General features: G+C 39.1%; 1 protein-coding gene across 1 annotated transcript; it reads right to left on the minus strand.

The window, feature by feature from the left end:
- Positions 1-776: 776 nt before the first annotated feature.
- Positions 777-24691, minus strand: UBTD1 (ubiquitin domain containing 1). Its single transcript, XM_014066538.2, has 3 exons — positions 24293-24691; positions 4049-4276; positions 777-1882 (listed from the first exon to the last, which is right to left on the minus strand). Exons 1-3 carry the CDS (start codon positions 24360-24362, stop codon positions 1497-1499), a joined length of 684 nt encoding a protein of 227 aa, XP_013922013.1. The 5' UTR covers positions 24363-24691; the 3' UTR covers positions 777-1496.
- Between the last annotated feature and the right edge of the window lie 1401 nt (positions 24692-26092).

Below are 26092 nucleotides of genomic sequence, written 5' to 3' on the forward strand. Positions count from 1 at the left end.
TTCCTCCCATATTTGGGCATACCAGGGGTTGTGACACTAATTACATATACATACATATATATACATATATATATACATATACATATATATACACATATATATATACATATATATACATATATATAAATATATATACATATATATACATATATATATACACATACATACATACATACACACACATATACATATATATGATTAAACATGTATGTATGTATGTATGTATGATTAAACATGTGGTAACTCTTTCAGTTCCAGAGAATGAACTTATCATCCCTTAAATTCTTTATAACTTGTAATCTTGCATTCCAAGTATTTTTTTAAAAAAGTTTAAAATGTTGAAAATGTAACTTTTAAAGTCAATATGAACCATAGGTAAAGCAACCCTGCTACTAATTATGTTGACAATTCATGGCCACAAGTTTTGCAAAAGTACAAAATGTCTGTACAAGTTTTGACACACCCAAATATTAACAACTGAGGTGAATTTCTAGGGTCCAGCAGGTATAGTCTATATAAAATTGCCATATTAAGAATGCTGGGTAGCATCAGGTAAGTTGGTACATGTTTGATTGCTCATCCATCAGCTAATTTGACCTATGAAAAATGAACAAGTTGATTTGTAATTCAGAGTTCATTCTTTGTTATCCCTCCTTATTTGTACTTAGCAGATGAGCAATGTAAATATGTGTACTGTACAAAATGAGTCATTAACGTACATTATTAATTCTGACATGAAAAAAATGTAATTAAATCTTCACTGAAACAGGCACATGGATAGTTGGAAAAAGATTTTATTGATAAATTACACAGGGACCCATATACACAATCCAGTCTCCACATACCACACCTTATCTGGATGAGGGGCTGTCCATAGAACTGACTTGTAGTACAGTCATCCTTGATGCCAACCTCAGAATAAGCAACAGTCTAGATATGGAAGAATTAGCCCTGGCCATTGATTTATTTATTTTGGGCCTAAGGCAGTAGTCTCTCATGTGAGGGACACTTTGGTCTCATGCTTTGTCTAAAAGCTTTTCAGTACTCAAATGGTAGCTACACTGAGTCCCTGAAAAGGACTAGACCCACAATCCATCATTTCAGGCTTACAGTCCCAATGTAGGCAATTCCAACTGGACTAGAATTGAAGGGAAAGGAAGGAGGCATTGTTTCGGTGCCAGCCGAGCCTAGAAATGGGTGAGGTAACTAATTCTTTGGAGTTTGGGGAAGGTAAAAATCTAGCCCAGATAGTCATGAGAAGCAAACCGTTGGGAGAAACAGAAACCACTTTGAACATTGCACATCCATACTACTGCCCAGCTTGCTAACTGTGCCCTGCAGGGAGACACGATGTGCAACTCTTCAAAGGCTTTGGCTTTGATTCTGCCAGTCTTTTAAGTGCACTGTTTCTCTAGATGCATAGAACAGGCACCTGTTCACACAGGCTTCTGTTCAGTCTCTGGGTTAAACTGGGAGTCACACCAACTATCTCTAGCTCAGTTCCTTGGTGCAGAGGGCTGATTGACAATTACTTGAATTACAAAGTCTTTCTGGATTTTAGTCTCTTGCAGGCGGGTCCTATCTGTCAACAACTTGCCAGAAAAAAACCAACGTTGCCATGCAGGCTCCAGTTCTTCCTGGGCATAGAGTTGCTTCTTAAGTTGTCCAATTGTATCTGTCATGCTGGCATTCAGACGTAGATCCTTGCCAGATGAGAGGCGCACTTTCAGTGGGAATTCACGGCGGGTATTGGGTGCTGGCTCTGGAGGTTCTGCACCCTCCTCTTCACTCCACTCCATAATCAAGTTAATAGGTGGTGCCAGGCAGTATACAGGAAGTTGGTATCGGTTACCCAATTCATCATAGCACTCAGTAAGTGAGCCTGTAGAGGAATAAATAGACCATTAGAGGGCGTGAGAAGCTTAAGGAAAAAGAAATCACAAAATTATTTTGAGATCATCTTAATTCTAAAATTCTAAAATAAAAACTTTCAAGTGTAAGCTTCCAGTTTTCCTTGCGATAACTTGCCTTCTTTCTGGATACTATTCAAACCTAACCATGGACTCCTGTGCCAGTCTTCCAGTTCTACAGTATGTTCCAGTTTTATCACAAAGTTCTAATATCTCCTAAGTCTTGAAACTAGTGCAGCCATCTGTGGACACAAAGTCCACTTTCATTTAAAGTTACTATCCTATGGTATATATGAGGTTGACTAATCTCTAGTTTGAAAGATCACCTCTTGTTTTAGAAGCAAGTACAAAAACATCAGCCTCATAGACTATTGATGAAACGTCTCCATTACAAATGAAAGATCTGCATCATCACCCAAGATATAAACATTCTTAGGAATCCTATACGACATGTGAAAGGAAATGGGGGGTGGGGGAGGAAAAAAGCCACTCCAACATTCTGCAGAAGTCAGTCTAACAATGACTGTCCAATGAAGATAGACTGAGACTTAACAGTTGTCTTTGCTGTTAAAGCTAATGTGACAAATAAAAATGTACCTATGTACTCAGGTTCTAGTACCAGTGAACTATTATCCTTGTATCAAAAGTAATTGTAATGCAGAGCATTGTAAAAGAATAAAATATCGCTAAACTCTCAAAAATAACAATTTTGTATCAGCAAGCCAGTATGTATGTATGTATGTATTTTTGACACCTTTGAACTGCCCATTTCCTTCAGAGAGGGACTCTGGGCAGTGTACATCAAAGTATTAAAATATAAGAACAATATATATATATATATATATATATATATATATATATATATATATATATATATATATATATATATATATATATATATATATATGTTTAAACATATATGTTTAAAAATTTAAAAAGATGATAAAATACTGTTAAAATTAATTAAAAGGCATAGGGAAGACTTTCGGGGTATTGCCAGCCCCATAGCTACATGCTTCTCTGGGCTTCCCATTTAAGGCTACAGAATCATGTTTCGATTCTTTTTTTGGAAGGCTGGGAGGAGGGTTGGGGCCTGCCACACCTCTGGGTGGTAAATATTCCACAGGGAGTGGGCAATGGCATAGAAGGCTCTTTTACTGGACCCCACCAAAGTTCTTTAACTTCCTTGCCTGACTGGGTGGGATGGACTGATGTAAGAGAAAAAAGACAGTTCCATAAGTAGTCTGGCCCCATCCTGTGCACGGCCTTATCAGTCATAACCAACAACGTGAAGCAAACTGGCATACACAGTGCAGTTTTCAGAGCAAAGCCCTTCACTGGACACCCAAAATTGCTCATGTGGCCACATTCTGAACCAGCTTCCAGATACTTTTCAAGGGTTGTCCCAGGCACAGCGCATGGTAACAATGCAAATGAGATAGCCAGGGCATGAGACCCTCCCTATTCAGGAAAGGGGGTAACGGGTATACAACACAAAATTGAGCAAATTGAGCAGTCATGGCTGTCACCTGCTTTTGTAACAGGAGCTGTGAGTCCTGGAGAATGTCCAGACTATGCACCCGCTTCACCTGGGGTAGTGCAATCCTCTCCAGGACCAAAGATGATAAGGATCCTGGATACAGAGAGGCCCATTCACAGCCATTTCTGCTTACCAGGTTCAGTTGGAGCCTGTTGTTCCCCATTCAGGCCCACACAGCCTCCAGGCACCACAAAAGAGCATCTATTGCATCACTCTCTTTACCCAGGATGGAGATATTTAACTGGCTATCATCAGCATATTGGCAGTACTTCACCTTATGAGGGCAGATGATCTCACCCAGTGGTTTCAGGAAGATGTGGAGACAGTACTGAACTCTATGGCACTGTGCAAATCAGGGGCTGTGAGCTGGACCTTCCACTCCCTATATGCAACTTATAGCAAAGAGAAAGCCAATCCTGCTTACTCCTATAAGCCCAGTTAAGAGCATGGACTTGCTCCAAAGACACGTTATGGTTGTAAATGCAAGTTTTTATTTTATTTTATTTTAGTAGAATGAAAGAGAGTTGGTCTGAGGAGCAGCATCCTTCAAGTTCTAACAAGTTAGCACACCATTTCTATTCTGCACTGAGGGACATACCATGAGGCAAGGTAACTCCAGCACCATCAATAATGGCTTGTGCTAGCCCATGATCATTTGCCTCCACAGCATACGCAGCAGCCTTGAGTGCATCCCAAATCTCCTTGCGTCCCTCAAAGGCAGGGGCTGTATCCCAAAATTCATCCCGCTTGCTTCTTAGTTGTCCATCTGTCATTGGGTAGTCACTCTTCCATTTGGGGCGATCCTTTTTTAGAGGTTCATTACGACCTGCAAAGAGATAGGGACATTTTAAAGTAGGAAACTTCAAAACCTCTAACTACATCTTCTTAGAACCACTGCTTCATCTTTTTACATCAAATACTGGCAAGTTGCACTACTCCTTGAGCTTGTGACAGCTTTTCCTAGTTAATTTATCACTACTTTATCAGAGATAGGATTAATTAAACTCTGACTGAGATTTTTTATATATATGTAATCACAAGCTCCTTTTATGAACAAAGAAAGCCTTAATATTTTTTAAGACTTTCCATGTTTTGATCTGAACATACCAATACTCCACTCGCATCTCTATATAAATCATACAAACTTCATCTGACATTTTTTAAATTCTGCTTAAAAACTGTTTCTGCTTTTTTCCCCCTTAGTTGCGTCAACCAAAAACTGCTGAACGGTTTAATAGAGGAACAACTAATAGAAAACAGAATGCTACACATTCTGAGGAAGATGAGATCATCACTGAACTGAGAAGCATTATGAGTGACAATATTTGCCTTTGTTGCTTAAAGCAATGAATGCAGCATACATCAATTTTGTAGCGATTATAGCATCTGACATTACTAAAAACACTGTAAAGGAAAAATTAAATCAGCCTTCTCCTATCCTGTACTTTCCATGTCTCCTGGATATTTTTCTCCCATAATTTTCATCCAATATTATGGGGCTTACAGTAGTTAAAATCCAACACATGTGAAAGACGTCAAGTTGAAGAAAGCAGGACTAAATTTTCTGTAAGATTCTGTTAAAAAGGAGAGCTGTGATAAGAACAAAGTCAATGACATTTAAATAGGACATGAAAGCCTCCAATCTAGATCATCCAAACAGATTTGGGGGGTGGGAGAGGCAATCTGGATATTGTAATCCAACCCATCTAAAAGACACTAATTTAAGTAAGACTACATAAAATGTTTATCTCAGGAAAGACTGAATAATGTGTACATGGATATGAACAAAATAATTAAGACAGATGCGGACACACTTCAGAGTTACAACATCATTTTTTTTTAAGAAAACAAAACAAAACACCAGAACACTGAAATCTACTAGCTACAGGCAGACAAAAAAAAACCAGGAGCTCCTAAATAGAATCAGTTATTTATTACAGTGCAACCATGTAATGGTGTGTGTGTGAGGGGGGGGGGAATTAATATTTTCAGGAATGAGTATTATTTTAATATTACACAAAATCCTGGTCAAAAGCAATAAATAAATATCCTATTTCAGAGATAGAGATTGCTGAGACTGAAGTAAAAAATAAATGCCAGCGTCAACAGGATTTAAAAAAAGAATGCTGTGTGTTAAAAAAAGAAGGTGCTACTCACATTCCTTGCTTGGCAAGAGAGAAATAGATGCTGAAAACTAACAGTTCAGGTATGAAAAGCACAATTACTGAGAAAGGGATAAAAAATTCACTGCTATGTACAGAATACTGAAAGACGGAGCTTTAAAAAGCCAAATCATGTGACAGTATCACTCAGGACAAGTCATAAAAACACTCCTTAAGTCAACCCAAGCCTGGAATTTTTAAAAAAATTATTTTAAAGTTAAAATTAGATTAAAATTAATTTAAAATTAAATCTTTTAAAAAAATTTTTATCAAAATAATTCCAAGTTGGCTCTTTCAGAACAATTCTACTTTAGCAGCAATTTCCTTGTAGATGGTAATTGCCCGAACGTTTAAGATTTTAGCTGACAGAATTTCTAGCCAGTGGATGTTTTAAGGGTGTTTCCCCCTCCCCTGTTCAATTGTGCAATTTTCCCAGACTACCCAGACACGTCCCTGAAGTTTTCTCGCAAGGTTTTTCACAAGTGATTTGCCATTGCCTCTGCTCACCAAGGCTGAGGGAATGTAACTGCCCCACGGCTGGTTTTGTGCCTAAGGCAGAATTAGAACTCCTGGTTTCTAGCTTGATGACACACACACACACACAAAGTCTAATTTAGCCAAACATATATGGAGGGCATTAGACTGGAGAAGTCCAGTTTATAAGGGTAAAAGGGTTTATAAGCAAAAATGGGTACAGAAGGGATTGCTCCAGCAACTCGGCTGTAATTTATAATTGGCAAACTTAATTAAAGGAGCACCATGGGTACAGCAGGATTGCTACAGGGGGAGCAAGTTTCTGCCACTGTCTTTGCTTGCCATCCCCTCTCTCCCCCGCCATCCCATCTCCTTGCTGGCTGCCCCAGGCGGCTGTCCCTGTGATAAGAGAGAGGTTAAGTGAATGGATTCAAGAACAGGGCATGTGATGCATATCTTCCTTGACCTCGGTCTCCTCCTCCTCCTCCTCTCACACAGGGCTCTTGTTCTTCCATGGCTGCTGCCGTGGAGGAAGGGCCCCTGGTACAGTAATTGCTCTGAAGATTGCTAGCTAAAGAGACCAGGGCAGAGGTCCTCAAACTTGGCAACTTTAAGACTTGTGGACTTCAATTCCCAGAATTCTCCAGCCAGCTGTGCTGGCTGGAGAATTCTGGGAGTTGGAGTCCACAAGTCTTAAAGTTGCCAAGTTTGAAGACCTCTGGACCAGGAGATGCAATGACAGCCTGCTGCAAACAGAGTGGAAACCCAAAGGTTGCCTATTACCTGCATTTTAAAATGCCTTTCGAAACAAACATGCCTATTATCTACAGAGGGTGTGTGTGTCTGTGTGTCTGTGTCTGTGTCTGTGTGTGTGTGTGTGTGTGTGTGTGTGTGTGTGTGTGTGTGTGTGTGTGTGTGTGTGTGAAAAAGAGGCACTAGGATCAAATATCTGTCAGTCTATGGAGCCCATCTGAGCGGAGATGCCTGGCATATTCTTCACAATTTTTCATTCTCAACTGGAACAGCCTGAGAACAGTCCTCAAGAAGCGAGTCTTTTCCCACTTGTTCTTTTATATAATTTCTTATTACATATTTTTTTTAAAAGAAAGGGTAGAGCCAAACTAATGTAAAGCATAAAAAGATAAAGAAAAATATAAAGTAAGATAAAGATAAAGAAAAGAAAAATCAAGATGAAAGCTGAAAAGGTTAAATATGACCTCTTAGTTCGGACAATCAATCTCCTTTGCCAGCCAAGGGAGGCATGAAACCTGAAAGGCCTCGGAATCCAATGGGAACCTTTTCTTTTAAGGCTAGGAAGAGCAAGAGAGGGACTATTTTCTCTAGGATTTATGCTGGAGCAGAAACAGTTAAGGTTCCTTGAAGTGCAGCTCCAATGAAAATTGGGCCTTGGCATGTTTGCTAATAGATTCACAAAAAACAAAGAAACAAACCTGATGAGTTTCCAAGTCATGTGCTTATGATCCATGTCATTTGGCGGGTAAGCTGGGAAGGGGGAGGCATGTAGAAAATACTAAATTATGGGGGCAATGGCTTGGTTCACTCTAAGGCATCACCACCAATATCCCCAGCTGTCATCATCAACATATTCCTACTTGCCAAGTACCTTACTGTACTTTTTATCATCTTGCAATGCTCACTCTCTAAGATAGGATCAAATGTTAAAGAGATAGTGCAGGAAGACACTGATCTGATCTGATTAATCCTGATCTGATCAACCCCCACTAACTGCAGTCAGTGGAAATTTTGCAAGGATATAAATAATTAGTAATGGCTTCTGTTTCATGGAAGCCATGAGAGAACTATGTTCTCCCTCCTTTACAATATCCACAAATCCCAAACAGTCTACAGTTAAAAGCTTTGCTTACAAACATCAGGCCAGTAAAATCACATGATGTTGGACGAATAATTGCACTTCATCGCCACAAAACAGAGAGTCATCACCCTGACTCAGGGAATTAGGGTGTAGTGCTGACCACTAAGCTCCTAGGACCAGTTAGCTTTTCTGACCTGCATGTACACATACAAAAAAGAGCCTGAGGCAAGAATACTGGAGAGCAAAATTCAAAGGCATCAACTGTTGCATAGAGCTCATCAGAACAGACACTAACCTGCATTTCCAATAAGAGTACTTGCCCATTCACTTCCATGAAGGACAGTACATAGCAGAATCGATCACCTTGTGCTCTATTTATCAGGCACTGCATTTCACAGGGGAGATCCTCACGGGCTATGAAGGCACCATCTCCTTCAAAAGAGATTATACCCACTCAATTGTATCAGAGAATCAACACTATTTGATAGCAACAACCTCTTTGGCACTCACAGATCAAAAACATGAACGTGCATATCCCTGCAGCAAGGTGATCCAAAGTTAGCGGCACAAATAAATTAAGGAAATCATTCAAATTTCCCATTCTTTGTTTTGAAAAAGACTATAGTATTAACAATAGTTTTGAGGAACAGATGGACAGAACCTAAGACATAGTGTATATAAAGGATGGCCAGAAGGCTCTTCTTGCCCCATTAAATGGATTTCATGCGATCATCTAGGACATCATTGGCCTTGTATTTCAGCTTTTGTTCCAGCTATGGCAGCTAGAAAAACATTATTTTAAAATAAAAACAGAAGAATTGTGGATGCCAAATTCCATGATTATTAAACTCCAGACAAAAAATAAACATATTCCTGCTCCATCGTCATTCAATCTTTTGCCCAGCAAGACTATCTCCTTCAAGGCAGGGTGGGGTTTTCCCAGTGGTCCTCCCTACCGGCATATTCCCTCTGGAAAGGAGGCAAGAAAGAATCAGATTCCTCAACTGATCCTATCTGGACTGCCTATGCAAGGAGACTGAATTCCAAGCCAGCTGTATAAGAAGTCTGTGTTGCAGATTAAGTCTAAACAGGATGGTAAATTGAGGGAAAGCTAAAAGTAAAGCATATTCTCAAGACAGGACAAAGCTGTAATAGCAAAATAAATAAATAAATCTCAAGCTCAAGCTCAGTCTGCTTTTCCCTAAGCCTCCAAAGTGATAATTTCATTATGGATGATGACTGCAGCTCTTGTGGGTTTTATGCCTGTCCTGGCAGGGAGAGAAGAAATACTGTCCTGAATAGGGTATTATTTACTGCCTACTATTAAAGCTGACCTATAAATAAAAAATAAATCCTGAACTAATGGTAAAAAGCGTACAGGCCAGTTTAAAGTCAGATAAGGAACAATTTTAGGTGAAACTTCTGAATCGAGAGATGGGAATGTCAGCAAGCAACTAAAATTAATTAAATTTCAAATTCTAACTCCCTATTGGCTAACCTTCAATGCCAAAGTGTGCCTGCCTGACAAACAGGGAGAACTCGGATTATTCTCTCTACCACTTCAAGACCCTGGAGAAAGAAATTATATGGATATGTTTTCTTACCATAGCTGGATACTCTAGCGAGCTCCCCAGCCCAGTGACTGCAGAATTACAACTTCCAACATATGCAACCATTATCAGCTAAGTCACTAGGCAGAATCGAGTACTATTTATTGGAATGCTACCTCCACCTTTCATGACCAGATTCTCAGATCTGGGCCAGAAGCAACTACAGGTAATCCTCAACTTACAACAGTTCATTTAGTGACCGTTCAAAGTTACAATGGCAGAGTGGTGGGTTCTGGATCCCGTTGCAACCGGTACGATGCAACAGGGCCCGGCGTTCACCACATGAACAAGTGCAGCACACACACGCACAGTGTGCACATGCATACTTACCATCTGCGACACACCATAATGCCTTCGTAACGTTCCAGCTGCTCGGCGGAGCATCACGCAGGTGCCGTATGCTCCATGTGCAGAATCCCAAAGAGCTTAAATACAGGTAAGGACCAGTGGTGGGTTTCAAATTTTTTTAGAACCTCTTCTGTAGGTGTGGCCTGCTTTGTGGGAGTGGCTTGCCGGCCATGTGACCAGGTGGGAATGGCTTGCCGGCCATGTGACCGGGTGGGAGTGGCTTGGCAGTCATGTGACTGGGTGGGCATGGCCAACTTGTAAAATGTGGTGAAACTCACTTAACAACGCTCTTGCTTAGCAACCAAAATGTTGGCTCAGAAACTCTGGCATTTGAAGCATGCAAGTCTTAAAGCTGTCAAGTTGCAAGTCCCTTGCACCCCTAACCCTTTAGAAAAAAAAAACCAGGGGTGTTCAAACTTGACAGCTTTAAGACTTATGGACTTCAACTCCCAGAATTCCTTCTCCAGGCATGTTGGCTCAGGAACTCTGGCATTTGAATCACGCAAGTCTTAAAGCTGTCAAGTTACAAGACCCTTGCACCCCTAACCCTTTAGAAAAAAACCACCAAGGGTGTTCAAACTTGACAGCTTTAAGACTTGTGGACTTCAACTCCCAGAATTCCTCCACTCGCTCTTCATCTTGATGATGTGCGGACAGGTGGGGGGAGGGAGCTGGAACTGGTTCTAAACGGCACTGTAGGTTTGTGGAACCTCTTCTATAGAAGAGGTTAGAACTGGCAGGAATCCACCCGTGGTAAGGATGGTGGGCGGGCCCTCCAGAGCACCGGAACGGAACGGTACCCAGTGCTCCCAGCAGGCACCGGTACACTCGTACCAGGGCGTACCAATCAGAACCCACCATTGCACTGGCACCAAAAAAGTGACTTATGACCATTGAGGCATTCCATGGTCACATAATCAAAATTCAGATGCTTGGCAACAGACTCATATTTATGACGGCCGAATGGCCTAGGATCATGAGATCCCCTTTTGCAACCTTCTGACAAGCAAAGTCAATGGGGAAGCCAGTCTCACTTAACAACAGTGTTGCTAACTTAACCACTGTAGTGATTCACTTAACAACTGTGGCAAGAAAAAAGTTCATAAAATTGGGCACAACTCTGTTAACAATCGCTTTATTTAGAACTGTAAATTCTGGTCCCAATTGTGATTGTTAAATCAAGAACTACCAGTATCTCACCTGAAGTGGATCATCTGCAAAGAGAAAGAAATACAAGCAGCTCCCTCAGGCCAAAAGTAAGTAAATATTATATATTTTAAGTATTACGAGATTTCTCGAGCTTTGGGACAGATAACCTTCCTACAATGGCCCAGGTCACATAAGGCAGAAGTTATATCAACAAAGTGCTAATGAATCAACAATAGCTGAATATTTCACTGTAATTACAGTGTCACTATCAATGCCAGAGTCACTCTCACGTCATTAGATGTTTAATAAAACCCTGGAGATGCATTATTCCAACCATCCTTCTTCAAAGCTAAATAACCTTTATAATTTTATTTAAAGACTATGTATGTCCAGTATCAACTTAATCATGTGAAAATCCCAGCAAAAGGTTAGTTTATTTGTATTGTAACTAAGTACTCTCTATAAAGTGACCTTTTATTTAATGGGATGGAAACCTTCATCCTAAGGTTCAAAAGTGAGCTGTTAGCCTTCTCCATCTAGTCCTTTGAGATCTCTGAAAGCCTAAAACCCCTGACTTCTGAAAAGGAAGGAGGATAAAGAAAAATGGCTAATAACCAAAGCAAATTATCCTTCTATACTGAAGTAGAAAATATATATTGTGTCATGTTCACCCTTTGTAGACAAGCCTGCTGCTTCAGTCCAAACTTCAGGAAGGCCTAAATATCATTCCTATATCATGTTATACAGTTCCGCTGCCCTTCCTCTTTTTTATTAACTTTAATGTTAATGTTAGTGTTTTTGCCTTTACTCTTCAGAAGCATAAGTCTGGATTGTGTCCAATAGCTAAGGCTATAGCTGTGTTACAGTATATGTAGCATCATCATTTACAAATCACAATGACTGGATTCATACAACGTGATAGATAGATAGATGATAGATAGATAGATAGATAGATAGATAGATAGATAGATAGATAGATAGATAGAGTAATGCAAGTGTGATATAAGGTTCTATAGCCATAGCATAATTGTTTGGATGCCACATATAAAATATTTAGAGCATTCTAAAAAAGAATAGGCCAATACCCCAAGGCTGATGTTTTTCAAAATGTGAAACATAGCAACAGCACTTAGACTTATATACCACCCCATAGTGCTTTACAGCAATTTACTTAATAACTAAAATATTTTATTTCCATCTAGCTCAATCATCTCTGTGGCAAGCAAGATCTAAATAATAATTACGTATATATGATAAAGGAAAAGGATGAGTATATGGTACATGTGATTATAGTGGTATATGTATTGTAGTGCAAAAACAAATAATGGCATCTCTTACAGCAGAGGTCTCCAACCTTGGCAGCTTTAAGCCTGCCGGACTTGACAAAGGTGGCTGGGGAAATCTGGGAGTTGAAGTCCGCCAGGTTTAAAGTTGCCAAGGTTGGAGAGCCTGGTCTTACAGCACTCGAAGTTTGAGAAATGTAAAAAACAAAAGCTGCAGCAAGGGAATAAAAGCTAACATTTGTATAGATTAAATACCAAGAATGTCATAGAATTTAACAGAATAAATGTAAAACATATAAAATCATAGAATTTAAAGAATAAAATATTTTAAAAATAGGATAAATATCTACTGGTAATATTAAATATCTAATTTCCAATGAATAAGGAAACACAACATAACACAGGTAAACTACATAAGCAAAATTTTAACCTGTGTGTGAGAAGAAGACAGGTTTCATTTCAAGTTGCTAGACTGGTTTAACCATAACATTACAAAAATACGTCAGATGCTTTTTTGAAACAAGAAGAATTACAGTAGCTCATTATCTGATAAGGTGCACTTTGTGAGGTTTTCAAAGAATTAAACAATTTGATTGTGCATTGTTATAGCAGCCATTGAATTGGATATTTGGAATTGCTTCATAAAGTTAACATGCAAGCAAAAATAAAAGGTGCAGTAAAGATTATTGGCATAAGAGATGCTTTTAAAGGTGAAGAGAAGCCAAGACTAAAGAGTGATAAGAGAATTACGAGCGAAGAAATAATTGCCTATGGTGTCTTGAAATGTTATAATTTCAAATAAGAATTATTTAAATAAATTTGTACCTATTGTTGTCAACAATAGAATCTGCAGAAAAGAAAATCACATAAGGGGACTACAGTAATGACATCTGTGGAGCACCTTTCCTGAGTCTATCCAATCTCCATTTCTTCACTTATAAGGATAGAGCAGAGCAGAGCTCTCAACCACTTTGGATCTAGACATATTTGGAAAGTTGAAAGGCTGTTATGGTCTCTCCCACAGGATATTTTGATGTTAGCCAAGGCTAATTACAAACACCCATTTCCCAGAATGCAAACTGATACACTCGTTCCATAACATCTTCTAACTAGGACTGCTGGCTGGGGAATTCTGGAAGTTGAAGTTGAAGTCCACATCTTCAGGTAGGCCAAGGTTGAGAAGCACTGAACTAGAATGTACTCTAAACGCTCAACAGGCCTCTACCTTTTGCCAGGGAGGTGGGACTACTTTTTAACCTAAGCATTGGGATACTGTTCCCCTTTTTATCTTATCTTCTAAAATATTTTCATTACATACACAACATAAATAGCAATCAAGATAAAGGTTCAAGCTTACCCTTTATTCCGCATCATCCTACATCCTAATTTTAAAACATATAAAATGAGGCGGGGAATGAATGTAGGAAATAGGTAGAAATGGGGAGATCTTAAGTTCATGGACCTAAATGGAGCATTAGAGATTTAAAAAATATATATATTGAAAACATTTTTATTCTTTGAACTACCGTACACAGACTGAATTTCACGAATGGAGAACCAGTTGATATGAACCTACTACCTTTAAGTCCTGCTTCTAGACTTCCTGTACGCATCATAGACTCCAAAACAAAATACAGGTAGTCCTCAACTGATGACCACAATTGAGTCCAAACTTTCTATTGTTCATGAGATGTCTGTTAAGTGAGTTTTGCCGCATTTTATGATTTTTCTTGCCACTGATGTTAAGTGAATCACTGCAGTTGTTAAGATAGAAACATGGTGGTTTAGTGATTCTGGTTTGCCCATAGTCTTGACTTGTCAGACGTTCACAAAAGGAAATCACATGACCTGGGACACAGCAATTGTCATAAATATGAGTCAGTGGCCAAGTGTCTGAATTTTGATCATGTGACCATGGAGAGGCTGCAATGGTCATAAGTGTGAAAAACATTCATGAATCACTTTTTTCATCGCCATTGTAACTTGAAGAGACACTAAATGAACTTTTGTAAGTTGAGGTCTACTTGTACTGCACCAGAGAGGCTTTTCTTCTCATTAACATAGCTTTTCATTATGTTCTTACAATACTGATTGGGTAAAAATGCATATGAAGTTAAATTTATAAAATGTGCAGATATGCTGGCTTGCATATTTGAAGCTCATGAATATATCAGTCAAAGCCAGTAGAAAGACAAAGACATAAGGAGGAAACAAAGAGCATTTTTTCCACCCAAAAAACAGGAAAAGGGAGAAAACCTAAGGAAGGGGGGGCATGTAAATTCACAAACTGTCCATTCAACTTCCCTAAGCAGGTTTCCCTGAAAAATATGACCACAAAAGGACAGTTTAGGAACTTGGTGAAGCCACGTCTCATGTGATGTACGTAACCAACAGAAGGGTTATGTGTTCAAGAGTTCCAAATCCTAAAGATATTTTTGTTTTAAGATCGGCAAACCATAACAATTGCCCTTCCTCCGGAAACTGATTACATAAGTATAGCAACAAATATTCTTAAATATTAAAAAGGTAATTGTGATACTATATACAGGTAGTCAGCTTACAACAGTTCATTCCATGACCATTTGAAGTTACAATAGCACTGGAGAAAAGTGGCTTATGACAGTTTTTCACACTTATGGCCATGGCAGCATCCCCAAGGTCATGTGATCAAAACTCAGGCGCTTGGCAACTCGTTCATAATGTTCCAGCATCACGTGATCCCTTTTTACAACCATCTGACAAACAAAATCAATGGAGGAGCCAGTTATTTCATAATTGTATTACTAATTTAACAACTGTGGTGTTTCACTTAACAACAGTGGCAAGAAAGGATGTAAAATGGAGCAAAACTCACTCAACAAATGTCTCACTTAGCAACAGAAATTTTCAGCTCAATTTTGGTCATAAATTAAGTCCTGCCTGTACAGAACTAAAGAAGAGTCATTGTGCTATCCCATCCACTCACACATGCATGTAACGGTGGGCTAGTGGGTTTATTAAAATTCCCCAGCAATTCCCTTTACTAAAAACCCAGAACTGTCCCAATCAAGTTCAGCCAAAAGCAGGCCAAGGCTAGTCCACTTGAAAGTTACCAAACCAGACAAATCCACTAGGCAAAATTAAATCCATAATACAAGAGGGTGCATAAGGCAAGAAAAGTCCAGAGTTCACAAGGCACTATCCAAGGCAAGTTTGGAATCACAACGATCAGCTAGGAAATGTACACATTATTCACAGTATCATCTCCACCTGCCTGCTGTGCTAAATAGCTTCTGGTGCAGCTCATCAAGAAGGACAAAGCTGCCCCCTCGTGAGTAATCAGACTGACCTTCACCTGCTCCTGCTTTTTCTCTGCCCTGCTAGTTTCTCAGATCAAGAGCAGAAGGCAGTTCCTCATCATCATCACTAACTGGCTGCAGCTTAATGCTTTCTCCAACTGAAGCCTCAGGGATGTCCTGCTGCAGCTATGCTTCAGCCAAATCACTCTCAGGTGGCTACTCAGAGCCACTGACCAACTACTCTCCTGAAGTGCCCGCAATTAGTTTATCTTCCTCTGAACTAACATCTAGAGAGGCATCTGGGGTGGCGTCACAAGGAATCATCACAGTCATACTATAGTATAAATGCAACCTCTTTGGTATGGACAGGGAGAATGCATACTACATTCTACTTGTCTTGCTTGAAACAAGATGCTGTGTGTGCTATATAAATTCTATTCCACAGCTTCTTGCCCAGGCATGTTCTTTGCAGACAGCTGTGCCCACTTTCTCCTTTCTCCTGCCCTGTATGAGTCCTTGGAAGACAAATTACTTTGCATAAAAGAGACATTCTGCAAGAAAATAGACAGATCAGCTTTTTTTTTTTTTGAAAGAGCACTTCTAAGAGCCGTAAATGATTGATGATTTAGCTAAGAACTACCCTGTCCATTAAATGATTGTAGCTATACGGTGTTGGGAACTGTCAGGTCTACCTGCGTGACAATCTACGCTGTGCTGTACTATGTCCTACAGAATATTCCTTCTCTTCAGCTCCAATTAACTTTTGGCTTAACTGAGTAAAACTGGAGCAGACCAGGCACAACATTGCCAAACAGATTTAGCATTAAGCAGCATGAGAATAAAAATACTCTGATGAAAAAGGTTCATCAACCTAGGCCTTGCCACCATTGCTTCTCCTATGATGCTTGGCTCTGACTTTGAAGAAAACCACATGGGTTCATTCAGCACAGAAGAGATAGGCGCAAATGCTATCATATTTTGCCATCCAGGATGGAATTCCTATTCTACCATTTCATACAGTAGGACAGAAAATGTTCATCAGTGCTATTTCTCGACTTGGCTGAATGATGACATGACCAGCTGCAATTGAAAAAAAAAGACATTGAAGATGGACAACATTCATCTAAATTTGCTCCTGACAGTTCAGAGTGACAGTTATAGGTAATTCTATTCCACAAAAAGATCAAGAATATGGCAAAATAACAACACTGAATTAAAGAGTTCTTCACTGGACACTGGAATAAGATACACTTAACCTGATCCTTGTGGTTGCTAAACTAAGAACATAAATTCTCCTCTACTGAATTTGTGAGCCATATCTTCAAGTAGCACAATCTAAATTTAGGGTCCCAGGTGAGACTGCTACCTTGGATCCCATATGGGAAGACAGCTGGGTTAGTCCATCTGAGCAAAACAAACAACAGGCCTGGCACCTGGGGATTAATTGATGACTGTTATAGATGAGCTAACACCCTGCCAACAAAAGTGCGTATAGTCAAGGCTATGGTTTTCCCAGTTGCAATGCATGGCTGTGAAAGTTGGACCATAAGAAAGGCTGAGCATCAAAGAATTGAGGCCTTTGAACTATGGTGCTGGAGAAGACTCCTGCGAGTCCCTTGGACTGCAAGGTGATCAAATCTGTCAGTCATGGAGATTAACCCTCTGCTCTTTAGAAGGCCAGCTCCCGAAGATGAAACTCAAATACTTTGGCCACCAAATGAGAATGAAGGATTCACTGGAGAAGAGCCTAATCCTGGGAAAGATTGAGGGCAAAAGAAGAAGGGGGACGACTGAAAATGAGGTGGCTAGATGGAGTCACTGAAGCAGTAGGCATGAGCTTAAATGGACTCCAGAGGATGGTAGAGGACAGGAAGGCTTGGAGGAATGTTGTCCATGGGGTCGCAATGGGTTGCAACTAACAATAACAATATAGGTGAGAAGAAGTAGATTCTCATCATTACTTCTAAGTTGGCTTATGAAGAAGTAGATCCAGCCTAATGAAGTTTATATGGCATTCAAAAAGGAGACAGACCAGTCTTACTACGCCATGAAAGCTATTTCCACTCTAACTTCATAGTAAAATCAGGATTAGCCAAAGCATACATACAAAAGAATATACATGTGCAGAAAAAGAAACTAGGAGAGGAAACTTGAGCAACATTAATGCAAGTGTCAAATGAGATATTTTAGAAACTGAATACAAATTACTTTCAAAAATTGACATTAATTTCTAATTTATATGCATATCCATATAACTTTGTTACCAGTATTAATAGAGTCTCTCTAGTGCCTAGATTGAAATAATAAAAAATAAAGGTGCTAAGACAAACTGAAAAATTCTACTTTTCCTGTCATTTTTATGAATTTAACCCAGGCCCACTATTCCTATGTCTTCCTGATTTATTTCATTCAGAGTTCTTTGACTATTCATGATGCGTGCTTTTCAATTTTCAAAATCAATTATGTATTTTTCCAGTTTAATGTGCTTTACATCAAAGGTTGCACATTTTTAAATATATTAACAGCCTTGTGAATGTTTCTTCACAAGATGGGGATCTGAATGTGAAAAGGTTCTAACCGCCTAACTCACTGGACCTGTATAGTTGAGACAGAAGCAGTACACCAGGAGAGGGAATATTGGAGTTAGGAGAGAGAATGTAGGAGCCAGAAAACAGGGTAAATGAAAGGATCTGAGAAGCTGGAGAAGAAACATCACCGGTACACAAGGAAATTTGTTGCACATGTTGCAATTTAAATGTCTTTATATTAAGGCCAATGAAAACTCCATGTGGGCAAGACAGCATGAGTTTACACTTATGATATGGCTAATAAAACCAGTAAAGTTAATTTAAGCAATAGTAAGCTATAGGCATACAAGACCACTTATCCCAACTGGCACTACTCATATTGCCTGTATGCCTGTAAAAATAAATCTGATGCTGAAACCACAATTTTGGACAGGAAGCCTGGATCAATTATGCATGGGTTTCCTGCCCCTAGAGATTAGGGCATCTTCTACCAGGAACTAAAGACACTTACTTTCAAATAAGCATTTGATTCTATTGTTATTTATGTTAGTTATTGATTCTGGCTCAGCTGTTTTTATCTTTATTGTTATTTTTGGCTTTTTGCAACTGTGTTTTAATGATTTGCCATTGCCGTTATGTTTTTATATTTGTAAATTGCTGCAGTGACTATTTTTTGAAAAGATAAAAGGTCCATCTAAATTGAGCTTAACTCTATTAATGGTAACTACCCAGTCTAGCCTGCCTCTCTGATATTCCCAGATAATCACCAGTCAAGTACCAACATAGACAAATGTTCCCTTAGCTTCCAAATTGGCTAATGTTGTTACATACTGCTTATTTTATGTTGCTGTCTGTGACTACTTTCTGGAAATCAAATGCAGGGCATACATTTCTTAAATATTAAGTCATTAAACATTACCAACATTGGAAGGATCTACTTAAGTTGATGTTGCTGCTTTTAGTTCTACCAGACAAGAACAATATTCTAATATGGAAGAATAATATGGGAGAATGAGAAATCTTAGTTAAGAAATTCCTCCCTCCCCACATACATTATATACAAGTATCTGATGAGAGGTAGTCAGCCTCCGTTTTGGAAAAAATATAGCTTACAAGGGTTTCGCTTAACCCATTTACTCACCCCTCCTACTTCCTGTTTCTCATTTTTGTCTCCTACAAAATAGTAATTATTACTGGAAGCAAGAGACATGCAATTGCTATCAGTGGCTATATGAGCAAAGCAAAGGCATGAGTCAGTTCCACAGTCCTTTGGTGGGGCCAGTTTCTTGTTTTAACAGGGTGTACTCCAGAATCACACTGTTCAAACAGAATAAACACATCAATCATATCATATAGCACTCAAATTAGATAAGAAACTACTTTTAGAGGGGGTATGTATTCTTTGCTTGTAGCATTCTAGAACTTTATACGAGTTTATGGATCATGATATGTAAATTAGTAACAGATGCAGCTGACTCATCAACAGATGCAGCTGAATTCTGGATCTATGAAATCCAGAATTCCCAGTCAGGGAATTTCACAATCCTATCAGTACATCAAATCCATATGTTAACCATTTGCACCTTAGGTTTACCCATCTATGTAGACACAAGAATGGTTTTTTGTTTATTCCAATTTAGTATAGCCAATGGATTCTGAATTTGTAGGAATGTTGTCAAAATAGTTTGGGTCCAAACAATTCTATTGGATAGAAAATGAATTATCATTCCACCCATAACACTAATGCCGTCATCTCTGGGGTGGAGCACATGATTTTCTAATAACAATGGACCCATAATTTAGGACCGGAAAGCAGAATAATAGCCTTTGACACTTGGATAATTAGAGGGTTAAAAAGTTTTAGCTCTAAATTCCACAGAACTTCAGTGTTCTTAAATAATTAGAATATTTTATTTCATACTTACTGGAAAAAAAGGATAAGAATTATCCTGCCACTCTCTGAAATTTCACTATAAACCATACTCCACAGTATTTTAAATATCTTTTTCTCAGTAAAATGTAATTTTACTGAGTAGTTTCTACCTAACACTTTTTTAAATGTTACTAGGGATGTACTTGTGCTGTGTGTTTGATATTCATCCGATCTCATATTTGCAAAATGCCAGCAATACATACTTGAAGTGCCATCCTGTAAGAAGCCAAAGCTATTCAGCTTTCTATAACAGCCAATGTATTATTTAGCATCACAATCTTAACTTTTTACTTCACAGTAAGACTCATCTCATTAGGATCAATGATACTAATATTGCAGCCTAAAGCAAATAAATTGAAATGCTGATGAAATTAATGCATAAAAGGATTAATTCTTCAAGCCAATAATAATACATTTTTCTTCTGGAAAAGTGTAACTTCTCACAATATTTCCTTCTTGTATCAGAAAATAATTAGATACTCTCTAATTAACAGTAAAAAATTCTTACACTGGAAGGAAATATATTAAGGAATACAAAAAAACCCACCACAGATTATTGGAACCATCTAAGTTCAATATAAACTATACAATTGCAACTTGTCAGACTTTGAATCTTGAAAAATTGCATTAAAAATACTTGGGACCTTGTACACTGAAAGCCTACATCTATGACCAAGCTACAAATTTTCCTATTTCCCACAACCGAGTTGTTAGTGATAGATATTTCAGTGATCCCCATTAAGAAAATTAGATGTTCTTGCCCAAGATTTGCAAACTATGACAAGTTTACTTTTCATTTTAAAGTGCACACTCAGATCTTCCAAAAAATAAAATTAAGAAGGAATATAATTAAATCTAGTTTTTTGCTATCATCATTCACTACATTTCTCCACATCTTCCTACCCTTATATTTTTGCTTCTGACATGACTTTAAATTGCTTCATACATTGTTGTGCCATCTGCTTTTTAAACATCTCACTTCTCTTTTTTGAGGATCACATCAACTTGAGCCAACTATGAATTGCCCAGTTTCCCTTTCCTCTTGGCCCATTCATTTTTTTCTGATATATCAATGTTGCAATTTGATGTTCATTATCTCCAATATAATTGCTTTGTACTGATCACCATTTTTGTATTCCTACTCCCGTTCAGCACTCATTCATTCTTGATCCTATCTCTTAGGTGACCACACACATTTCTTAAGTACCCCATTCCCAGGGCATTCAATTTATTTTTATGTTTCTTATAATGAAGCTAAGTCTCACAAGCATATAACTAACTAGATAGAAGCATGCTTTTATACGTAACAATTTTCACTTCATTCAACATCCATTCTTTGTAAGAGTTCACATAGTATCTAGTACTATTCTACCAGCATTTGCATCATTATAACATTTCTTCATCTATGTTTGCTTGCTTAATATTCTAGCAAGGTACAATTGATTTGCTCTAGTTCACTATTTGGGTATAGAATATGTCAAGAAAAGCTACTTTGGTCTTTGGTACATCACTTCTCACTTCAATACTCCCTTTTACATCATACAGTGTGAATCAGTCAGATTCTCATAACACTGTCTGCCTAAAAGTATACACCATTTCACACCCAATCCAGATATGTCTTAATGTTACCACAAGCATGCCTTAAACATTTACATTACACCTTTACATTAAACAACCAAGGAAATATCACACACATTTGTAATATTTCCTGCTCAATGTTGAACACTACGCATTCCATCTATCATATCATTTATTACTCCCATCATATACCATTCATATCATTTTCAGCAATCCAACTCCCTATTCACCAAGTTCATAATTTAGACCTTTTTATTGAAAATTTTCTACACAAAATTCTATATTGCATGTCAACAAACATGCAATATAGTTTATTTTTCACATTCATATATATCTCAATGACTTGTGGAACTACAAATTCTGGTCTACATAGCTCTTGTCCAGCATAAAGCAATTCTAGATTTTTGGCCATACCCTTTCAGTCAAAATAATGTTAAGTATTTTCCCACAAAACTGTAGTTTTTGCATTTACTCATGCTATCTTTCCCTATGTATATGGGAACAACACATTCTTCTAATTGTCTGGCAGAGATGCAGTTTTCATACACAATTTACACAAGTCATGTAATCACTCAATATTTAAATCACATCTATAAATTAGTATTTCTCCGGTTACACTATCTACAGTTACAGACTTATTTTTCAATGTTCCAATATGATTTTTTTTCTTAGATATTATTGTTTATAGCATTTGTTTCAATTCTACTGTTTGATAAATCGCAATCTTTCATACTCCTCTAAGCTTTTGGTCACTTTAGTTTCATCCCAAATCACAATATCAGATCTATTTTTAGTTCTATTCATTCTGCTTGAGGCTGTTTGTTCATTTCCTTTCTCCATCAAAAATGCTCTGCATTTTCTCTGTCTTTTTAAAGAATAACTGTTCCCTGTTCTCTTTGACTACATCCTCTGCAATTACGGTATCTTTTTTTCTCTTTAATTATACAATATTTTTACGTTCTCATTTTTTAAACAATCATTCTCTTATATGTATTTTTCTTATCCACAATCTTTCACTTCATCATTTTTTATACTCCCTGTTAGCGTAACTCCACATTTGTTTGTGACAGTCTGTATCATTATTCTTTTCACTCTGTTCCAAGTAGCTACAAACAAGCCTTAGCCCTCCAGAGATTGGTTCTTCTGTTTTACAAGATCGGTCTTGTAAAAAAAAAAAAGAGAGGCAGAAATAGTAGGAATCAGAGTAGAGTACTGTATGTGACCAATGGTATCAGTCTCCCCACAACTCTCAACCAAGTCTGAGGTCTTACTCTATCTTGGAGAGGCATCTTAGGACAAGCTGTAATGAAAGCAGGATAGCAGCTGTAAATCTCCTGGTCTGAAACCCAAAAATAATCCTTCTCACAATAGAGTTCCCTGAAGCAGAAAATAGCAAGGGTTCATTGGTCATTCCCCCCTTTTTTATCTGCTGTTTAAAAGCATACGGAGAGATTAATCTGTAGGTTTAAAAACAAAATTTAATCTTGAACAGTGAGGCATGGAAACTAAATTTTCCATCCTCCTCTGATTATTTAATTACCGAGGCTTCTCTTTTGCTGAAGTCAGGACTGTTCCATCCTCAAAAATACTTTATCAGTATTTATGTGCCATAATGTTTGGAGTATCAAATACTGCTGATGAGATTGTTAGGTTAGAATTGTTTCTGCTATTGATCCAACTAATGCAACTATAGCAGAGTGAGGCAGATCTTAGCAGTCTAGAAAGGGAACAATAATGCTATTGACCGACATGGACTAAAGAATCAGGGCAGGACTTATGTACATGGCTTTACATCACAAAGGATCACATGCATGCATTCAAGCAGGACAGATTCTGTGTCCCAACTTGCAAGATTTACACAGGAACTTTGAACATGGAAACAGACAAGAATATCTGATCCAAATATTGGTGAAGGCCATACTCCTTTAGTGTACTGTAGTTACTGTAGCAAATACTGTAGTTCTCTAGGATGTCTTTTGAGGGTTCCCATATTCTGGGGTGCATAAAAATCAGACAGCAAAGCCAAATCTGTGTTTCTGGCAGGATGAAACCACAAATCATTCTAATTTGTCTTAGGAGTACATTTTGATCGAGCATGTCTGCTGAAACTCTGCTAGCCATAAAACAGTTCTTAACCCAGCTAGTAGGTCTGCATTAGTGAGAAGAGAAGGCACAGCAGTTTCCACTTCAACCTGGTGAGACGGGCTGGACTGGCTCTTACATAAAGTGAGTAGGCAAGTTTCCAGATCATCCCAAATTCCTAGACAAGGAATTCAAGGGACCTGTTAAAACTGGGATTGCTCCAAAAGCTTTGCACTGGTGGGAAATAACAGCCCCCACCCCAACACAGACACCTTTCTGTAGAATCTACAGAACTGTATAACCCCTGAGGATAACTTCTCTATTTCCAGCAAGAGAGTATAGAGAGAGATATGCCCGCTTCACTGCACGCTCATCAGAGCCACACACCTGGGCAGGAAGAGGGCGCGGAGGCACCCTTTCTCAGGCTTGGGACGGGTGGCGCTCGGTGCCCGCTTAGAGCCAGGATCGTTGTTCCCCCTTTAGGCCTTAAGGAGAGGCGCTGTACGGAGACCGGCTCTCAGCGTTTGCAGAGTCTGAGCTACCCTCCCCGCGGTCGCCTGGTCGGTTTAGTTCGGGAGCTCACCTGCTCGCTTGCGCGGGTTTCCCGGGGTGATCGGCCCCTCTCTGCGCTGTCTTCCCACGCAGCTGCCCATGGCAGAAGTCCCAGGGTGCAACTTCAAAGGACCGACGTGCCTGAGCCCGGCTCAGGGCTCTCTCGCTCCGCATGAGGCAAGATCCCAGTTCGCCCTCCGGACGCACAAACTTTGTGAGACGCGGTGCGGGTTTTTTCCTCCTCCTCCGCACTTCAAATCCTCGGGTTTTCCTTGCAAAAAAAAAGAGGAAGCCCGCAAGCAGGCTCCGTCCCTCACGAAGCGAGATCCGTACCAGGCAGGCCCAGGGATCGGTCGTTACAGCACTACAACCGCCACCCTGCCAGAGACCCGGAGCTCTGAGCCGGGATGAGCCCCGCGGCCCTGGGAGACACTTCTGGGCTCCTCCCACTCCAGGTGAGCATGTGACTCGGCGGCCGGAGCTCAAGCCCCGCCCCGCCGCCTCCTCTCCGCCAGGAAGCGGATAGTCCGTGACCCTGGCCTTAATTCCAGCGGGCGAGACGGGGCCGCGGAGAGAGGATGGCAACGGAGGAACATTATGGTAGTTCCAAAGCAGGGTGACTAGTTATCAACTGCATCCTTCCAAACTCCTCCTAAGAGGACTTTTTAACCCCCGAACGAGAATACAGGCGAGTTAAGGTGAAATCGGCATTTCCCTCCCAAATGCCAAAATACTGAAACGGGATTTCCCGGAGCTACGAGACGCACCGAATCACTAGCCTCATTTTAGCTTATACAATGATGTTACAGTCGGCCTATATGGTTATTCAGTGTGTCGTGTAAATCAATAGCATCGCTTTGAATAAACAATTCTCAGCAGGGGGCAGCAGCTCACTGATTTGTTTGAATTGGGGAAGCTAAACCAAACCCAATCTGGTTAGTGCTTGGCTAGGAGATTACCGGAGAATTCCAGGTTGGTAGGTCAGCGTCCTGAGAGAAAACAACAACAAACCACTTCCATACACTTGCTAAGAAAATCACATAACTGTGTGAGTTCACTTATGGTTCAGCTAATAATGTATAAATACATACATGATAGTGAAAGGGCTCCAACTACCTCCTTGGTACCTGTCCCTTTTGTGGATGGAATTTCATTTGGTAACTGTTTCTCAACCTTTACAACTTTAAAATATGTGGATATTCCATTGACTGGGGAATTCTAGAAGCTGAAGTCCACACATCTTAGTTGTGAAAGTTGACAAAGGGTGATCCAATTGATGCCACAGTTCTTTCATCTTTCAAATCTTTTTTTAAAAAGAAAAATGTTTTATGAGATATTTAACTGTTTAGTTGATTCCCTTCCTATGTTTACAATGAACAGCAAACACTGTCCGTGGAAGCCTAGGCACACCTAATTCAATACTATTGGTGCTACCAATTTGCATTGTGTCTCCTGAATTTCAGAATTTTTGCCCATTGTTTTATGTTTCCAAAACAAAACATATGCATGCATAGTTCTATTTAAGCAATTAACTGAGAATAAATTTAAAAACAATATTCTGGTAGAAGACACTCATCGGAGCCACTCTTTCGTATTGCATCCAAGACAACTGCATGAATATATTCATGAAATCACCAGGAATTAAGCACAATTCAAAGGCAGTGCTTTCTTTTTCTTGCCTTTTTAAAAATGTTCAGCTATCTCCATCTCAATTTACTCTATAGTTAAGAGTTTTCTTTCCTACCTATGATAATTCACTGATCTCATTTCTATCTTATACACCCATTCAGAATTGATACACAGAAACGCTGAATTAAAACAGTTGCTTGCA

The sequence above is a fragment of the Thamnophis sirtalis genome, unplaced genomic scaffold, assembly GCF_051295495.1.
Source record: "Thamnophis sirtalis isolate CommonGarterSnake01/CBP01778 unplaced genomic scaffold, rThaSir2_p1.2 scaffold_11, whole genome shotgun sequence".
In the NCBI taxonomy this organism is placed as follows: domain Eukaryota; kingdom Metazoa; phylum Chordata; class Lepidosauria; order Squamata; family Natricidae; genus Thamnophis; species Thamnophis sirtalis.

Coding starts and splice junctions, on each gene's coding strand:
- UBTD1 (XM_014066538.2), bottom strand. CDS start 24,362: ATGGGCAGCTGCGTGGGAAGACAGCGCAGAGAGGGGCCGATCACCCCG. Junction 4,277..24,292: donor AAACCCGCGCAAGCGAGCAG/GTGAGCTCCCGA, acceptor ATCTCTTTGCAG/GTCGTAATGAACCTCTAAAA. Junction 1,883..4,048: donor TGGAGTTACCTTGCCTCATG/GTATGTCCCTCA, acceptor ATTCCTCTACAG/GCTCACTTACTGAGTGCTAT.